The sequence below is a fragment of the Nerophis lumbriciformis genome, linkage group LG29 (genome assembly GCF_033978685.3).
Source record: "Nerophis lumbriciformis linkage group LG29, RoL_Nlum_v2.1, whole genome shotgun sequence".
Classification (NCBI taxonomy): domain Eukaryota; kingdom Metazoa; phylum Chordata; class Actinopteri; order Syngnathiformes; family Syngnathidae; genus Nerophis; species Nerophis lumbriciformis.
In genome coordinates this window covers 576036-594454 of record NC_084576.2, presented here as the reverse complement: position 1 = coordinate 594454, position 18419 = coordinate 576036, and the positions used below count along the sequence as shown (strand labels likewise).

At 43.1% G+C, this 18419-nt stretch overlaps 1 protein-coding gene across 5 annotated transcripts in view; it reads right to left on the bottom strand.

The window, feature by feature from the left end:
* Positions 1 to 9171: 9171 nt before the first annotated feature.
* LOC133572329 (uncharacterized) overlaps positions 9172 to 18419 on the bottom strand; it is a 91028-nt gene continuing 81780 nt past the window's right edge. For all 5 annotated transcript variants that reach the window (XM_061925244.2, XM_061925245.2, XM_072911892.1 and 2 more), the window contains one exon: positions 9172 to 11852. In XM_061925244.2, coding sequence (XP_061781228.1) covers positions 10129 to 11852 — 1724 coding nt within the window. In that variant the 3' untranslated portion in view covers positions 9172 to 10128. The remainder of the gene's footprint in view (positions 11853 to 18419) is intronic.

Genomic DNA, 18419 nt, shown 5'->3' with positions numbered 1-18419 from the left:
GGTTAACCTGAGTGCTGAAATCGTGGAAAAATATATGTTCTTAGTGCGCCTGAAATGGGCTGTCTGCACTCTCAAAGTGCATGTTGTTGCCAAATGTATTTCATATGCTGTAAACCTAGTTCATAGTTGTTAGTTTCCTTTAATGCCAAACAAACACATACCAATCGTTGGTTAGAAGGCGATCGCCGAATTCGTCCTCGCTTTCTCCCGTGTCGCTGGCTGTCGTGTCGTTTTCGTCGGTTTCGCTTGCATACGGTTCAAACCGATATGGCTCAATAGCTTCAGTTTCTTCTTCAATTTGGTTTTCGCTACCTGCCTCCACACTACAACCATCCGTTTCAATACATGCGTAATCTGTTGAATCGCTTAAGCCGCTGAAATCCGAGTCTGAATCCGAGCTAATGTCGCTATAGCTTGCTGTTCTTTCCGCCATGTTTGTTTGTGTTGGCATCACTATGTGACGTCACAGGAAAATGGACGGGTGTTTATAACGATGGTTAAAATCAGGCACTTTGAAGCTTTTTTTAGGGATATTGCGTGATGGGTACAATTTTGAAAAAAACTTTGAAAAATAAAATAAGCCACTGGGAACTGATTTTTAATGGTTTTAACAATTCTGAAATTGTGATAATGTTCCCCTTTAAGTAACTTTTTAAATCAACTGAAGATTATCTATAAACTATCATTTGTGTCTGTCAGTTGGTTGGAGCACGCTGTCATGCTACACTTCACTTGTGCACTCTGACTTCCTGTTGTGCGTGATATTCTACAAAATAAAAGCATGCATTTATTCTCGTTCCTCCACCTGCCCATTCAACCCAGTCACAACACACACACACACACACACACACACACACACTCACACACACACACACACACACACACACACACACACACACACACACACACACACACACACAAGGCCGTGTGCCAAGTGATAAGCCGACCAACACTTGTCTCCTTTATAACACTTTACATATGGACTCTTATTATAGTTATTAATCTAGGCTTTTATTTGTAATTATTATTCAACACTATTCAAAACAAACGGTTGTAAAGGTTATAGTTACTCGCATTTTACTATCAAAAGTCTATAGCTAACTGAACGCTGTTGAGATTTGGTGTGCCTCCTAATTTATTCTATGTTATGCCATTATCCTATCTTAGCTCACCACCCAGATGTTTGGTGTACTGCAATATCTAAATAAAAATAAAATACTCCAACCCAAAAATGTTAGACTACACTTTAAAGTTAAACGACTTAAAACTTACTTTTATTATATTCATTTTCAGACCTCCACTCCCAAATGTACCACACACACACACACACACACACACACACACACACACACACACAAGGTCGTGTGTGTGCGTGAGTGCACATTCTAAATTATATGGCGAACCACAGCAGACATTTTCCTCACATCTTATCTCAATACCCCCATAAATGGTCAAACTATGGCATAAGAGGTGTTTCACAACAGTGGTTAAGTAGTTATTTAAGTAATAGATCTCAATATGTGGAAATGAATCACAGCCAAGAAGAGGAACTTGTGGGGTTCCACAAGGCTCGGTATTGGGACCTAAGTTATTTCTACTTTATTTAAGTGATATTTGTTCAGTATGTCATAAATGTAAATGTATTATGTTTGCAGATGATACAAATGTATATTGTTCAGGAGAAGACTTGAAGGAAGTGTTGAGGTTGAGTTGATTCAGCTAAAAATGGTTTGATATCAATAAGTTATCATTAAATGTTAAGAAAAGTAAATGTATGGTGTTTAGTGGTGCAAGGACAAATTGTGAAGCAAAATTAAAATTGAATCAAGTGGAAATTGATAGAGTATATGAAACTAAATTCTTGGGAATAATAATTGATCATGAATTATGTTGGAAAGCGCATATTGAATATATAAAGTCAAAAATATCCAAATCCATTGCTATTCTGTATAAAGTAAGACACATGCTGAATAAGAAATGTCTACATATGTTATATTATTCTTTTATTGGTCCATATTTAACATATTGTGTTGAAGTTTGGGGAAATGTTTATAGGACAAACATAGAGCCAATAATTCAACTTCAAAAAAGGGTCATTAGAATAATACACAAAGTGTGCTACTATGAACTTACCAATCCATTATTTATAAGTTGTAATGTGTTAAAATGTTCAGATATTGTGTTTTTAAAAACAATGGAAATGATGTTTGGAGTAAAGAACAACAGCCTTCCAGCTTGGATTCTTAGCTTGTTTCCATTATGAGAAAACTCTAATTTACAGGGGATATTGATTTTTGAAATAGGTCAAGTAAGAAGGAATATAAAATACAAATGTATTTCAGTTTTAGGAGTTAAATAGTAGAAGAAGCTCAGTGATGAGCTAAAGACATGTAGTTGTTTTGTTATGGTTTAAGAAAACCTTGAAAGGTGAAATAATTGGACATTATAAAATATAGTAACAATTACTTTCATCCCATTGATTTTTTTTGTTGAACGTTGATGTTCCAGGCAATCTAATGTTCAGTGAATGTATAGGATAGGCAAATATAAGCTTTGGCTTCACTCTATTCCTTTTTCCCTCATTCTTTTTCTTTTTGTGTGTAAATGTGTATGATTGTTAATATGTATCATCTGTACTGTTAAACTGCTCACACAAAATGGTTGATGGTTGATTATATGATGGAAATAAACTTATTTCATTCATTCATTCATTCATTATCTATCGCACTCATAGTTTATTCCATTTTGCATCGAATTATTCCTATTGATTTCTTCCCATTTCACTCAAACAAGCAAACAAACTTGCAGCGAACCACCATCAACAGCCTATGCTGACACACCAATAAGATGTTTTTCCACATGCACCTTCATTTGTCACTTTCTCATCTTTCCTTCAACTTGCTTTTTCCTTTACAAACAACATCCTGTGTCCATCTCTTCCTTTCACTTCAAAACAATGTTTCTATTTCTACTCTCCTCTCCTAGAAACCATTCACGTAAGGTTATAAACATCCATGTTCCATATTTTCACAATCCATTCTCTTCACCTTCCCTTCAAACCTCCCATGCTCTTTCTCTCTCTCTCTCTCTCTCTCTCTCTCTCTCTCTCTCTCTCTCTCTCTCTCTCTCTCTCTCTCTCTCTCTCTCAATATAAACTTACATGTAATACATCCATTTTTCTATGTATCGCCTTAAAAACACATCAATCCAAAATAAATCAGTCTTCTAAAATGCAACAGGGTCAACAACAATCCAAAGCCATATAATGTCATGCGTCTTTCTTTATCTCTTCACAGTTCTTCCTCCTTCATAGCCTGATGCTATTGCTAATCCGAGCACAGTTCATGACGTCTCGTCCTTGTAAACACTGGACAGACTGCTTATCTTACAGACATTTAGTTCCCACTTAGTTTTATTCTCTACGTGTAATTCTACATTCTCCAGTGTCACATAGAAATGTGCTTTCTTTGTTATTTATTTCAATCATTATTTCTGGTTTACTTGCTGTCTGTTTACTTAAGTTCTCATGACTTAGTATGTCCTTATGATTAGAATTTGTTTAACGCTGATCTACGTTTTGTTATTGTTGGAGCGCTGAGTGTGGCGACTTTTGTCTGTACTTCTTCCTCACTATCTTCCCTTCTGGCGTGATTAAAACAACTGCAGAGCAGCTACCTCTCTGTCACCTTTCTGAATGCGTTTAGGTTTTTTATCCTTTGCCTTGTTATTGTTTTTCAAAACTCCCATCTCTCTCTACACTCTCAAAAGTCCCGTCCACCGGCCAGGGTGACAGACAGCTTTGTGTCCGCTTGTTCCATTTCTGTGGAATATCTTTTTATTTCATGGGCTAACAGTGGTTTCAGTTTACTGAAGCCCCAACTGCTGACCAAACCTGCGACTCAGACTCCATGATTCACACAGGTGTGACTATAAACGTTGACAATATATGATTAATACCAGTTAAACAGATAAAAGTTGACCATATTTTAGAATATAAATTTCCATTTTATTTTATTGTGATTATTCTTAAAATAATTAAAATGTCAATACATTCAAATAATCAATTTACCTTTATTAAATTTAAATTCAATTTTATTGAATTTACTTATATAACTTTATTTAATGTATTTGCTATATAAATATGAATTCAAAGCTATCCAAATGTATTTATTGATATTTAAATGTTTATTTATTTATGTATCTTTTATTTGACTTATTATCAAACCCAACCTGTCAGCACTCTCTTCAGACTGAGAAAGCTGTCCACTCACATTTTGTAATGCCAAGCTAAATGCTAACCTAGCCTTACTAGGCTTCAGTAAGCTAATTTTTGCTAACCTAGCTCAAAGCTAAACTAATCCTATGCTAATCTAATTTATGCTATCCTATGCTATGCTAGCAGTGACACACCTCTCCGGCCCACGTCTAACGTGCAGCACATCACAACGACACACCTCTTATCTCAAAATGTCTCCTAACAGAGCCGCCTCTTCTTCTTACTGCGTCACACGTGCACAAAAATATCAACAACGAGCGAGCCTTTTTTGTGTAATCAAAATCTCAGACACAAAACTACAATATCACACAGTCACAATCAGACTCCCACAGACAAAACAACCTCAACAGTCAACTATTTTTCTCACCCAGAAGCACAGCTGTATTATATCAGAACCTAATAATAATAAACAACATTTAGTCTTGGGTTCAATCCCGGGCTCGGGATCTTTCTGTGTGGAGTTTGCATGTTCTCCCCGTGATTGCGTGGGTTCCCTCCGGGTACTCCGGCTTCCTCCCACCTCCAAAGACATGCACCTGGGGATAAGTTGATTGGCAACACTAAATTGGCCCTAGTGTGTGGATGTGAGTGTGAATGTTGTCTGTCTATCTCTGTTGGCCCTGTGATGAGGTGGCGACTTGTCCAGGGTGTACCCCGCCTTCCGCCCGATTGTAGCTGAGATAGGCTCCAGCGCCCCCCGCGACCCCAAAGGGAATAAGCGGTAGAAAATGGATGGATGGATTTATCATTCACTCTGAGCTGGACGAAATGGCTCGGGAGAGAGAAGTCTGGGCTTCCCTGCTTAGGCTGCTGCCCCCGCGACCCCACCTCTGATAAGCGGAAGAAGATAAATGGATGGATGGATTCACTCATATGATTTCTGAACATAAACTTTGTCTATCTTCTCATACACACACACATTTTGGACAATTTCCAAACCTTTACAGATTAGCAGGGATGTGAGGGGATGCGGGTGTGTGTGGGAGTAATGATTAACTCTTTCAAGAGAGGGAAAATGAAAAAGTCAGACCCGCAGGTGCACACACAATTCTTATTAAGTTACGCATATATAAATGTACCAACAATAAAACTGAATCACTCCACATCCAACACTTTTCAACATTCACCAACACACACACACATGAACAAAATACAACCCACCCCAATGTCCGGACAATATAAACAATTATACACGCGTGCTTTTTGTGGAACGGCCGTCTCATAACACGAACGCAGGTCACTTCTTACTCATAAAACGGCGATTAACCCGTCCAGCGGAGCAGACCCTGCGTTACCACCCTGACCAACACGGAAACCAGCCTAAAGGCGCCGTAGAATCACTGGTAATCAGCCAACAATTCTACAGCCATCATGTTTGGTCACTTCCATACAGTTTCACCAACGCCGATCTCCATCTGTTTAAACTGCAGCACACCATTCAGAACGTCGTGACAGCTCAGTCCATCTCCTTTAACGGAGTCCCTGAAAAGTCCCTAAAAATGAGGCCTTTACCGCTGCAGCTTCCACAAAGACAGATACGTCGCACATTCGCAGACTTTCAACATTTTTTTATAGTCAAATGTACCACCCGGCTAGTGAAAATGCCTTTACTTTAGCTGTATCCAAACCGCCAACCGAGTGTACTTGCAGAAGAAGTAGAAAGAGGTTAAAACATGTATTTGCCTCAAATAGTCCGTGCAACACACTCCTGAACCACCACATTTCTATTAACAGTTCCCCTTATCTTCAAACAAAAATCACACATTTTCAAACAAACACAGACAATATAATCACAACCCAATCCAACATACCCCATTCCAGGTTGTTTTTGGAGAAGCTGGCTAGACCTATCTTTTATCAAAAACAGGTTCAGCTATTAGTCTTACCAGTCCCGTTCATCTCCAGACAGACAGCGTTTACACATTAAGCAAAATTGCTTAACTTTAGATGCGCGCATGCAACTCTGTCTGCCTTGAGATTTCGGAAGTCCTGATATCGACCTGCAGCGTTCTAGACCATCCAGTTCGTGACGCCAATTTTATGTAGTGGAAGGTCCGAATCTTAAACAGCAACAAAAGTGAATTTATTACAAAAGTTTTATTTACCCATAATCAACTGGTACAAGGTTGGATTGAATTGCCAATGCAAACAGACAACATCCTCCGGAGACGTTGGATGAATGGAGAATCATGCGAATCACACATAGACTTGGTCTACTTGGCCATTTATGTGTTCCCCTCATGTGTCAAGGTCCCGTTGTTTTGGACCTGTTTATTCTGCAACCTCCTTGAATCCTTCAGCCATAATAAACAATGAAAACATTTTGTAGAATGGTCAGGCCGACCACTCGTTCAACTATAACCTACATATGCTCCTTCAATGGTTCAGAATAGAAAAAAGAAAAACGAGCAGACATTATTTATGCTTTTCGACCTCGCTCTCTTTTCGGACTGTGACAGACACAAAATATGGTACAATAGTTCAGAAATTCCACCACACTGTAACGTATTATTTTCGGGTCTCCCTATGTCTAGCATTAAAAGATTACAGTTGGTACAAAATGCGGCTGCTAGACTTTTGACAAGAACAAGAAAGTTTGATCATATTACGCCTATAATGTACAGTATATACCTTTATATATATATATATATATACAGTATATATATATACCTATACTGGCTCACCTGCACTGGTTTCCTGTGCACTTAAGATGTGACTTTAAGGTTTTACTACTTACGTATAAAATACTACACGGTCTAGCTCCGTCCTATCTTGTCGATTGCATTGTACCATATGTCCCGGCAAGAAATCTGCCTTCAAAAAACTCCGGCTTATTAGTGATTCCCAGAGCCCAAAAAAAGTCTGCGGGCTATAGAGCGTTTTCTATTGGGGCTCCAGTACTATGGAATGTTCTAGCAGTAACAGTTAGAGATGCTACCTCAGTAGACGCATTTAAGTCCCATCTTAAAACTCATTTGTATACTCTAGCCTTTAAATAGACCCCCTTTTTTAGACCAGTTGATCTTCCGTTTCTTTTCTTTTCTCCTCTGCTCCCCTCTTCCTTGTGGAGGTGGGGCACAGGTCCGGTGGCCATGGATGAAGTGCTGGCTGTCCAGAGTCGGGACCCGGGGTGGACCGCTCGCCTGTGCATCGGCTGGGGACATCTCTGTGCTGCTGACCCGTCTCCGCTCGGGATGGTTTCCTGCTGGTCCCACTATGGACTGGACTCTCACTATTATGTTAGATCCACTATGGACTGGACTCTCACTATTATGTTAGATCCACTATGGACTGGACTTTCACAATATTATGCTAGACCCACTCAACGTCCATTGCACCGGTCTCCTCTAGAGGGGGGTTGGGGGGTGGGGGGTCACCCACACTGCGGTCCTCTCTTAGGTTTCTCATTGTCATCCCACTGGGTTGAGTTTTTCCTTGCCCTGATGTGGGATCTGAACCGATGATGTCGTTGTGGCTTGTGCAGCCCTTTGAGACACTTGTGATTTAGGGCTATATAAATAAACATTGATTGATTGATTGATTGATTGATTGATTGATTGACTCTATATTCAAGGGCTGTATATCTAAGAGTATAACAGCTTTATGTAGTGTAATGAAAGATTTAAAAAATGCTCAGTTTTGTAAGTATTAAAAGGACACATTTATTAGAAAACCAAGACTTCTAGCAATATTTGCAGTTGTAGCATTTTGTTAATATGAAGGTGAAAAATGTAACAAAGACAAGCATAAGTTTAATTGAAATGTTTACAAAAGCCTATAATTCAGAAACTATTGAAAGAACTGTTTCATGCTTGTATAAGGTCTGTTGAATCTAAAATCATATTCAACTTCCATCCATCCATCTTCTTCCGCTTATCCGAGGTCGGGACGCGGGGGCAGCAGCCTAAGCAGGGAAGCCCAGAATTCCCTCTCCCCAGCCACTTCGTCCTGCTCCTTCCGGAGGATCCCGAGGCGTTCCCAGGCCAGCCGGGAGAGATAGTCTTCCCAACGTGTCCTGGGTCTTCCCCGCAGCCTCTTACCGGTCGGAAATTCCCGAAACACCTCCATAGGGAGGCGTTCGGGTGGCATCCTGATCCACAACATCCGCAGTCGAGGTCAGCAGTACCCCATCCTCACCATACACGGTATTGATAGTGCACTGCTTCACCTTCCTAAGGCGGCAGATGATGGTCCAGAAACGCTTTAAGCTGTCCGGAAGTCGTTTTCCATGGCTTCTCCAAACTCCTCCCATGTCCGAGTTTTTGCTTCCGCGACCGCTGAAGCCGCACACCGCTTGGCCTGTCGGTACCTTTCCACTGCCTCCGGAGTCCTTTGAGCCAAAAGAACCTGATAGGATTCCTTCTTCAGCTTGACAGCATCCCTCACCGCCGGTGTCCACCAACGGGTTTTGGGATTACTGCCACGACAGGCACTAACCACTTTGCGGCCACAGCTCCAATCAGCCGCCTCGACAATAGAGGCACGGAACATCGTCTACTCGGACTCAATGTCCAGCACCTCCCTCGTGACATGTTCAAAGTTCTTCTGGAGGTGGGAATTGAAACTCTCTCTGACAGGAGACTCTGCTTGACGTTCCTAGCAGACCCTCACAATGCATTTGTGCCTGCCAGGTCTGTCCGGCATCCTCCCCCACCATCGCAGCCAGCTCACCACCAGGTGGTGATCGGTAGAAAGCTCCGCCCCTCTCTTCACCCAAGTGTCCAAAACATTAGGCAGCAAATACGATGACACAACGACAAAGTCGATCATGGAACTGCGGTCTAAGGTGTCCTGGTGCCAAGTGCACATATGGACACTCTTATGTTTGAACATGGTGTTCGTTACGGACAATCTGTGACGAGCACAAAAGTCCAATAACAAAACACCACTCGGGTTCAGATCCGGGCGGCCATTCTTCCCAATCACGCCTCTCCAGGTTTCACTGTCATTGCCAACATGAGCGTTGGAGTCCCCCAGTAGGACAAGGGAATCACCCGGGGGAGCACTCTCCAGTACTCCCTCGAGTGTATCCAAAAAGGGTGGGTACTCTGAACTAACGTTTGGTGCTTAAGCACAAACAACAGTCAAGACCCGTCCCCCCACCCGAAGGCGGAGGAAAGCTGCCCTCTCGTCCACTGGGTTGAACTCCAACGTGCAAGCTTTGAGCCGAGGGGCAACAAGAATTGCTACCCTAGCTCGTCGCCTCTCACTGCGTGCAACGCCAGTGTGGAAGAGAGTCCAACCCCTCTCGAGAGAACTGGTTCCAGAGCCCTTGCTGTGCGTCGAAGTGAGTCTGACTATATCTAGCCGGAACTTCTCCACCTCGGGCACTAGCTCAGGCTCCTTTTCCCCCAGCGAGGTGACATTTTACGTCCCAAGAGCCAGCTTATGTAGCCAAGGATTGGACCGCCAAGTGCCCTGCCTTCGGCTTCCGCCCAGATCACAGCGCACCCGACCTCTATGGCCCCTGCTATGTGTGGTGAGCCCATTGGAGGGGGGGCCCACATCGCCTCTTCGGACTGTGCCCGGCCGGGCCCCATGGGGACAGGCCCGGCCACCATGTGCTCGCCATCGTGCCCTAACTCCGGGCCTGGCTTTAGAGGAGGGTCCCAGGGACCCGCATCCGGGCGAGGGAAATCGGAGTCTCTGTATTTGCATTTCCATAGAAGTCTTCGAGTAATCAAATGTTTTATTAATATCATTAATGTTTTTTATTTATTTATTTGATATTATTAGGGTTAGGGTTAGTCTCATTCGGACTGAGCAGCACTACACACAACATCAAATATACATTCATATTTAACATGCTGTGTTTTTAAACTACATTTAGCACAATCACTGTTTAAATGTTTTTATATCCCTGCAGCTTCCATGACTGTTACACACGTGTGTTTACTGACCTGATTCTTAAACCTAAACATCTTATCACACACAGTGCAACTATACGGTTTCTCTCCAGTGTGTGTTCTCATGTGTGTGGTCATGACTAGCTTGCTGGAGAAACTCTTCTTACAAACAGAGCAAGTAAAAGGTTTCTCTCCAGTGTGTGTTCTCATGTGTGTGATCATGCGTTCCTTTCTGGAGAAACTCTTCTTACAAAAAGAGCAAGTAAAAGGTTTCTCACCTGTGTGTGTTATCATGTGTAATATAATTTCCTTCTTAGTGTTGAATCTTTTAGCACAAGCTGAGCAAGCAAAAGGTTTCTCTCCAGTGTGTGTTCTCATGTGTGTGGTCATTTGTTCCTTTCTGGAGAAACTCTTCTTACAAACAGAACAAGTAAAAGGTTTCTCACCTGTGTGTGTTCTCATGTGTAATATAATTTCCCTCTTAGATTTGAATCTTTTAGCACAAGCTGAGCAAACAAAAGGTTTCTCTCCAGTGTGTGTTCTCATGTGTCTGGTCATGTGTTCCTTTCTGCAAAAACTCTTCTTACAAACAGAGCAAGCAAAAGGTTTCTCACCTGTGTGTGTTCTCATGTGTAATATAATTTCCTTCTTAGTGTTGAATCTTTTAGCACAAGCTGAGCAAGCAAGAGGTCTCTCTCCAGTGTGTGTTCTCATGTGTCTGGTCATGTGTTCCTTTCTGGAGAAACTCTTCTTACAAACGGAGCAAGTAAAAGGTTTCTCACCTGTGTGTGTTCTCACATGTAATATAAGTTCCTTCTTAGTGTTGAATCTTTTAGCACATGCTGAGCAAGCAAAAGGTTTCTCTCCAGTATGTATTCTCATGTGTGTGGTTATGTACTGTTTTGTGGAGAAACTCTTCTTACAAATGGAGCAAGTAAAAGGTTTCTCACCTGTGTGTGTTCTCACGTGTAATATAAGTTCCTTCTTAGTGTTGAATCTTTTAGCACAAGCTGAGCAAGCAAAAGGTTTCTCTCCAGTGTGTGTTCTCATGTGTGTGGTCATGTCACCCTTTCTGGAGTAACTCTTCATACAAACAGAGCAAGTAAAAGGTTTCTCACCTGTGTGTGTTCTCATGTGTGTGGTCATGACTTTCTTAGTGTTGAATCTTTTAGCACAAGCTGAGCAGGCAAAAGGTTTCTCTCCAGTGTGTGTTCTCATGTGTGTGGTCATGCGTTCCTTTCTGGAGAAACTCGTCTTACAAACAGAGCAAGTAAAAGGTTTCTCTCCAGTATGTATTCTCATGTGTTCTGCAAAATGATTCTTCTTTCTAAATGATTTCCCACATTCAGAGCAGTCAAAGTGTTTGTTGTTAGTGTGATGTCTCGTATCACCTTTAGAGTCATTTTTACTCTCCAAAGGTTTTTGGATGTGGTCACTGTGATCAGAAGAGTCTGACATCATGTGGTCCATGTCTGACAGTGGAGCAAAGATGCTGTCTGGTTCTGACTTGATATCTTCACAATGCTCTCCATCAGCTTCTGTGATGTGTTGACTTACAAGCTCCGCCCCTCTGTTCTCCTCACTTTGACTGTGATGAAGCTGTAAGGACTGAGCTTCATCTTCATCATGAAGCTGCTCCTCTTTAATGTGGGAGGGGGCCTGTAGCTCCTTCTGTCCCACACTGGTGTGCCACTCCTCTTCATGACTCCCCGCTGACACCCGCTGGACGTCTGCAGAACAAATGAGGTGTTACTGTATTGAAGTTTGCAGTATTCAAACTATTGACATGTGAGCTAGGCCAAATAGACAGTGATGGGCAAGCTCTTGCTGACCTACTGCCTTCGGTAATGGCACCATTCCCAAATTATGTCGGATCTATTGATAACCTAACTAACAACTTTGACAATGCCCTTGATAGTATAACACCGCTAAAACAAAAAAGGGCCCCTAAAAGGCGCACCCCATGGTTTACAGAAGAAACCAGAGCTCATAAATTATCATGTAGAAAGTTGGAACGCAAATGGCGCGCGACCAAGCTTGAGGTTTTCCATCAAGCATGGAGTGATAGTTTAAAGTTAAAGTTAAAGTACCAATGATTGTCACACACACACTAGGTGTGGCGAGATTATTCTCTGCATTTGACCCATCACCCTTGATCACCCCCTGGGAGGTGAGGGGAGCAGTGGGCAGCAGCGGTGGCCGCGCCCGGGAATCATTTTGGTGATTTAACCCCCAATTCCAACCCTTGATGCTGAGTGCCAAGCAGGGAGGTAATGGGTCCCATTTTTATAGTCTTTGGTATGACTCGGCCGGGGTTTGAACTCACAACCTACCGATCTCAGGGCGGACACTCTAACCACTAGGCCACTGACACTCTAACCACTAGGCCTCTTTAATATCGTATAAATGCATGCTTACCTTAGCTAAAGCTAAATACAACTCAAATCTCATCCGCCTCAACAAAAACGACCCTAAATTTTTGTTTAGTACAGTAGCATCGCTAACCCAACAAGGGACTCCTCCCAATAGCTCCACCCACTCGGCAGATGACTTTATGAATTTCTTTAATAAGAAAATTGAACTCATTAGAAAGGAGATTAAAGACAACGCATCCCAGCTACAACTGGGTTCTATTAACACAGATACAACTGTATCTACGAGGGTACTGCAATACAAAATAGTCCCTCTCTTTTTGATGAAATAACATTAGAGGAACTATTACGGCGTGTAAGTGGGATAAAACAAACAACATGTTTACTTAACCCACTTCCTGGGAAACTTATCAAGGAGCTTTTTGTATTATTAGGTCCATCAGTGCTAAATATTATAATTTTATCACTTTCCTCTGGCACTGTTCCCCTAGCATTCAAGAAAGCGGTTATTCATCCTCTGCTCAAAAGACCTAACCTTGATCCTGACCTCATGGTAAACTACCGACCGGTGTCCCACCTTCCCTTTATTTCGAAAATCCTCGAAAAAATTGTCGCACAGCAGCTAAATGAACACTTAGTGTCTAACAATCTCTGTGAACCTTTTCAATCCGGTTTCAGGGCAAATCACTCTACGGAGACAGCCCTCGCAAAAATGACTAATGATCTACTGCTAACGATGGATTCTGATGCGTCATCTATGTTGCTGCTTCTTGATCTTAGCGCTGCTTTCGATACCGTCGATCATAATATTTTATTAGAGCGTATCAAAACACGTATTGGTATGTCAGACTTAGCTTTGTCGTGGTTTAACTCTTATCTTACTGACAGGATGCAATGCGTCTCCCATAATAATGTGACCTCGGACTATGTTAAGGTAACGTGCGGAGTTCCTCAGGGTTCGGTTCTTGGCCCTGCACTCTTTAGTATTTACATGCTGCCGCTAGGCAACATCATACGCAAATACGGTGTTAGCTTTCATTGTTATGCTGATGACAGCCAACTCTACATGCCCCTAAAGCTGACCAACACGCCGGATTGTAGTCAGCTGGAGGCGTGTCTTAATGAAATTAAACAATGGATGTCCGCTAACTTCTTGCAACTCAACGCCAAGAAAACGGAAATACTGATTATCGGTCCTGCTAAACACCGACATTTATTTAATAATACCACCTTAACATTTGACAACCAAACAATTACACAAGGCGAATCAGTAAAGAATCTGGGTATTATTTTCAACCCAACTCTCTCGTTTGAGTCACACATTAAGAGTGTTACTAAAACGGCCTTCTTTCATCTCCGTAATATCGCTAAAATTCGTTCTATTTTATCCACTAGCGACGCTGAGATCATTATTCATGCGTTCGTTACGTCTCGTCTCGACTACTGTAACGTATAATTTTCGGGTCTCCCTATGTCTAGCATTAAAAGACTACAATTGGTACAAAATGCGGCTGCTAGACTTTTGACAAGAACAAGAAAGTTTGATCATATTACGCCTATACTGGCTCACCTGCACTGGCTTCCTGTGCACTTAAGATGTGACTTTAAGGTTTTACTACTTACGTATGAAATACTACACGGTCTAGCTCCGTCCTATCTTGTCGATTGCATTGTACCATATGTCCCGGCAAGAAATCTAAGTTAAAAAAACTCCGGCTTATTAGTGATTCCCAGAGCCCAAAAAAAGTCTGCGGGCTATAGAGCGTTTTCTATTCGGGCTCCAGTACTATGGAATGCCCTCCCGGTAACAATTAGAGATGCTACCTCAGTAGAAGCATTTAAGTCCCATCTTAAAACTCATTTCAAATCAAATCAAATCAACTTTATTTATAAAGCACATTTAAAATTTACCACAGGGGTAGCCAAAGTGCTGTACAATGAACAGGTTAAAAGATAAAACGAGTACCGAGCAAACACAACACAACACAAACAGAACACGATAAAAAATAAATAATTAAAATAGAATTAATAAAAACATAAAAACAGGATCACAGCAGGTGTATAATGGGGCGCCATTGCAGGATGGATATCACTCAGTGTTAAAAGCCATGGAATAAAAGTATGTTTTTAAGAGAGATTTAAAAACAGGAAGAGAGGAGGCTTGTCTAACACTCAGGGGTAGGTCGTTCCAGAGCTTGGGAGCAGCAACGGCGAAAGCTCTGTCACCTCTAAGCTTCAGCCTTGTGTCAGGGACCGTCAACAGCAGCTGATCGGCTGATCTTAAGGATCGGGTGGGGCAGTAAGGCTGAAGGAGGTCGGAGAGATAGGTTGGCGCGAAGTTGTTTAGACATTTAAAAACAAATAAAAGGAGTTTAAAATTGATTCGGTAACGCACAGGGAGCCAGTGAAGGGACGCTAAAATAGGGGTGATGTGCTCACGTCTGCGGGTCTGTGTTAGCAGACGAGCAGCAGAGTTCTGCACGAGCTGAAGGCGGGCGAGGGAGGCCTGGCTAATGCCTACATGCAGGGCATTACAATAATCAAGACGAGTCGAGATAAAGGCGTGGATTAATTTCTCAAGATCATGTCTTGATAGAAGCGGTTTCACTTTCGCTATTTGGCGTAATTGATAAAAGCTTTTTGAACGACGCTGCTGATTTGTTTTTCGAATTTAAAATCTGAGTCAAACTTTACCCCCAGGTTTGTGACAGAGTCGCTGAGATACGGGGTCAGAGTGCCGAGGTCAACGTTGGGGGAGGGAGAGCGACTTGGACCGAACAACATAACTTCTGTTTTGTCTTCATTTAGGCTCAGGAAGTTAGCTGAAAGCCAGACTTTGATGTCGTGCAGGCAGTCAATAAGACGTTGAACCGTGTTATTTTGTGCCATGGGAAAATAAATCTGGCAATCATCGGCATAAAAATGAAATGCAATACTGTACTTCCTAAAAATAGAACCAAGGGGGAGAAGGTAAAGCGCAAATAAAATTGGGGCAAGGATTGAGCCCTGGGGGACCCCATGTGGTAAAGGAGCTGTGGACGACATAAAACTGTCTACTTTTACACAAAAACTCCTGTCGGTTAGGTACGACCGGAACCAGTTGAGGGCGGCGCCCTTAATGCCCACACAGTTCTCAAGACGAGTGATTAAGGTGGCGTGGTCGACGGTGTGGAACGCAGCAGACAGATCTAAAAGCACCAGGACAACATATTTACCAGAATCAGTGGACAGGAGGATATCGTTAAAAACTTTTAGAAGCGCTGACTCTGTGCTGTGGAGGGCTTTAAAACCGGACTGGAACAGCTCAGTGATACCATTATCCTCTAAGAAGGGCAACAACTGACTGTAGACAACCTTCTCTAATATTTTGGAAATGTATGGAAGATTAGAGATAGGTCTGAAGTTAGAGAGGAGAGAGGGGTCGAGGCTGGGTTTTTTAAGTAAAGTTAAAGTTAAAGTTAGAGTACCAATGATTGTCACACACACACTAGGTGTGGCGAAATTATTCTCTGCATTTGACCCATCACCCTTGATCACCCCCTGGGAGGTGAGGGGAGCAGTGGGCAGCAGCGGTGGCTGCGCCCGGGAATCATTTTGGTGATTTAACCCCCAATTCCAACCCTTGATGCTGAGTGCCAAGCAGGGAGGTAAAGGGTCCCATTTTTATAGTCTTTGGTATGACTCGGCCGGGATTTGAACTCCCAACCTACCGATCTCAGGACGGACACTCTAACCACTAGGCCACTGAGTAGGTAAGTAGAGGTCGTACCACTGCATGTTTAAACTCTACTGGAACTATTCCAGAAGAGAGGCTACTATTGATAATGTTAAGGACACTTGATCCAATAGTAGCAAGTACCTCCTTAAACAGGCGAGGTGGGAGGGCATCTGCAGGAGAACCAGAGGGCTTCATATGACTAACTGTGTCACTTAAAAAAGAAAAGGACACGGGCTCAAACTGATGGAAAACAGAAGAGAAATGCAGGGGAACAGAAGGGTCATATGAAGGCTGAGATAGACTGGCTCTAGTTGACACAATTTTGTCAGTGAAAAAATGGAGACAATTTTCACAGAATTCAAAAGAAGCATCAAAACCAGCAGATTTGGGAGCATCAATGACAGTGTTAATAGTTTTAAACAGAACTCTGGGGTTGTTACAGTTAGAAGATATAATCTGAGATAGATATATATTCATTTCTGCTTTTACAGTCATCTGAAAGGAAAACAGGCTTTCTTTAAAAATGGCAAAGGACACATGCAGCCTGTCTTTTTTCCATTTTCTCTCTGCTCTTCTACATACGCGCCTGGCAGCCCGAGTGACGTCATTCAACCAGGGCTGAGGCGTTGCTTTAGAGCGGCGGCATTTGAAAGGCGCGATCGTGTCCAGTGTTTGTAAACAAATAGAGTTGAACCCAGAAACCAACTCTTCAGTATTCAGACACACAGATGCTGCAGAATTATCATCACAAAGAGTCGAAAAAATAGAGGAGAACCGAGCAGGAGACGAAGAATTAAACATGCGAGAGCGTTGGGGCGGTGCGCACAATTTAACTGGACACTGCGTGGCAATATCAAACAAGATCGGCATGTGATCAGAGAATACAGCGTAGCAAATGTCCAAATTAAAAACACACAAACCATACGAGAGCACTAAATCGAGTGTATGCCCGCGTTCATGTGTAGAACCACACACAGACTGTACAAAGTTAAATGAGTCGATTATATTCAGGAAGCTCCTGGAAAGCGGCTCGTCTGGACAGCAGGTGTGAATATTAAAATCACCCACAATAAGGACACGATCATATTTGGGCAGGATTTCAGCCAGAAATTCAGAAAAGTCAGTTATAAAGTCTTTGTGGTACTTGGGTGGTCGATAGATGACGGCACACAGGACGACATCAGAAAGACCCAGTTCAAACATGCACAGTTCGAAGCTTGAAAAGGAGGACTGTAGGCGGATCTGACGGCATTTAAAGTCATTTTTAAAAACGACTGCTAATCCTCCTCCTTTTCGACCGGACGGCCGTGGGGAATTAAAGTAGGAACACTCCGGAGGCAGAAGTTCATTAAGAGGGGCGGACTCACCGGCTCTCAGCCATGTCTCCGTCATACAGAGGAAGTCCAGTCCGCGGGAAGTGAAGAAATCCTTCAGGATAAAAGTTTTGTTTGTCAAAGATCTTGCGTTCACAAGACCGAACCTGGCGGGGGCCAGCACGTCCAAGGCCGCAATTAATCCGGGTGGGGCCCGACACACAGCCCGCAGGTGGCGGTGATCCACCCCGCGCCTCCGGGGGCGGGGACAGCAGGAGCGACGACGGCAAGCTTCTTCCTCCAAACCAACGATAGGAACCAGCCAGGAGCCGATGGGATCGAGCGAGCGTGGGTGCAGGAGGAGACCGGATACCGCACCATTCCTCCTTCGGGAAGCCACGGGAAGCCGGGCCAGGAGTGCCCTAACTTTCACCAGCTGGCCGCCACGTTTACCGCGGCGCCGGAGACGCTTCCGCCGGGGGAGAGGAGCCAGGGGGCGGGAAAGGAAAGCAGGAATCCGGCCAGGTGAAAAAGCTGACTGGGACGTCGAAAAACCAACGTCGAAGTTGATCATATCAGTGGGAGAGGGGCAAAGATCCAACAGTGTTTGGCGGTCATACACAAGCAGTGAGCTGACAGAGACGAAAATAGACGCAAAAAACACAAAAACGAACAGAGCTGACAGCGAGAGACGGCAGGCCAAAGCACATACTGGCGCCATCTTGCATCGGGGCGTGGTCATTTGTATACTCTAGCCTTTAAATAGCCCCCCTGTTAGACCAGTTGATCTGCCGTTTCCTTTCTTTTCTCCTCTGCTCCCCTTTTCCTTGTGGAGGGGGGGGGGGGCACAGGTCCGGTGGCCATGGATGAAGTGCTGGCTGTCCAGAGTCGGGA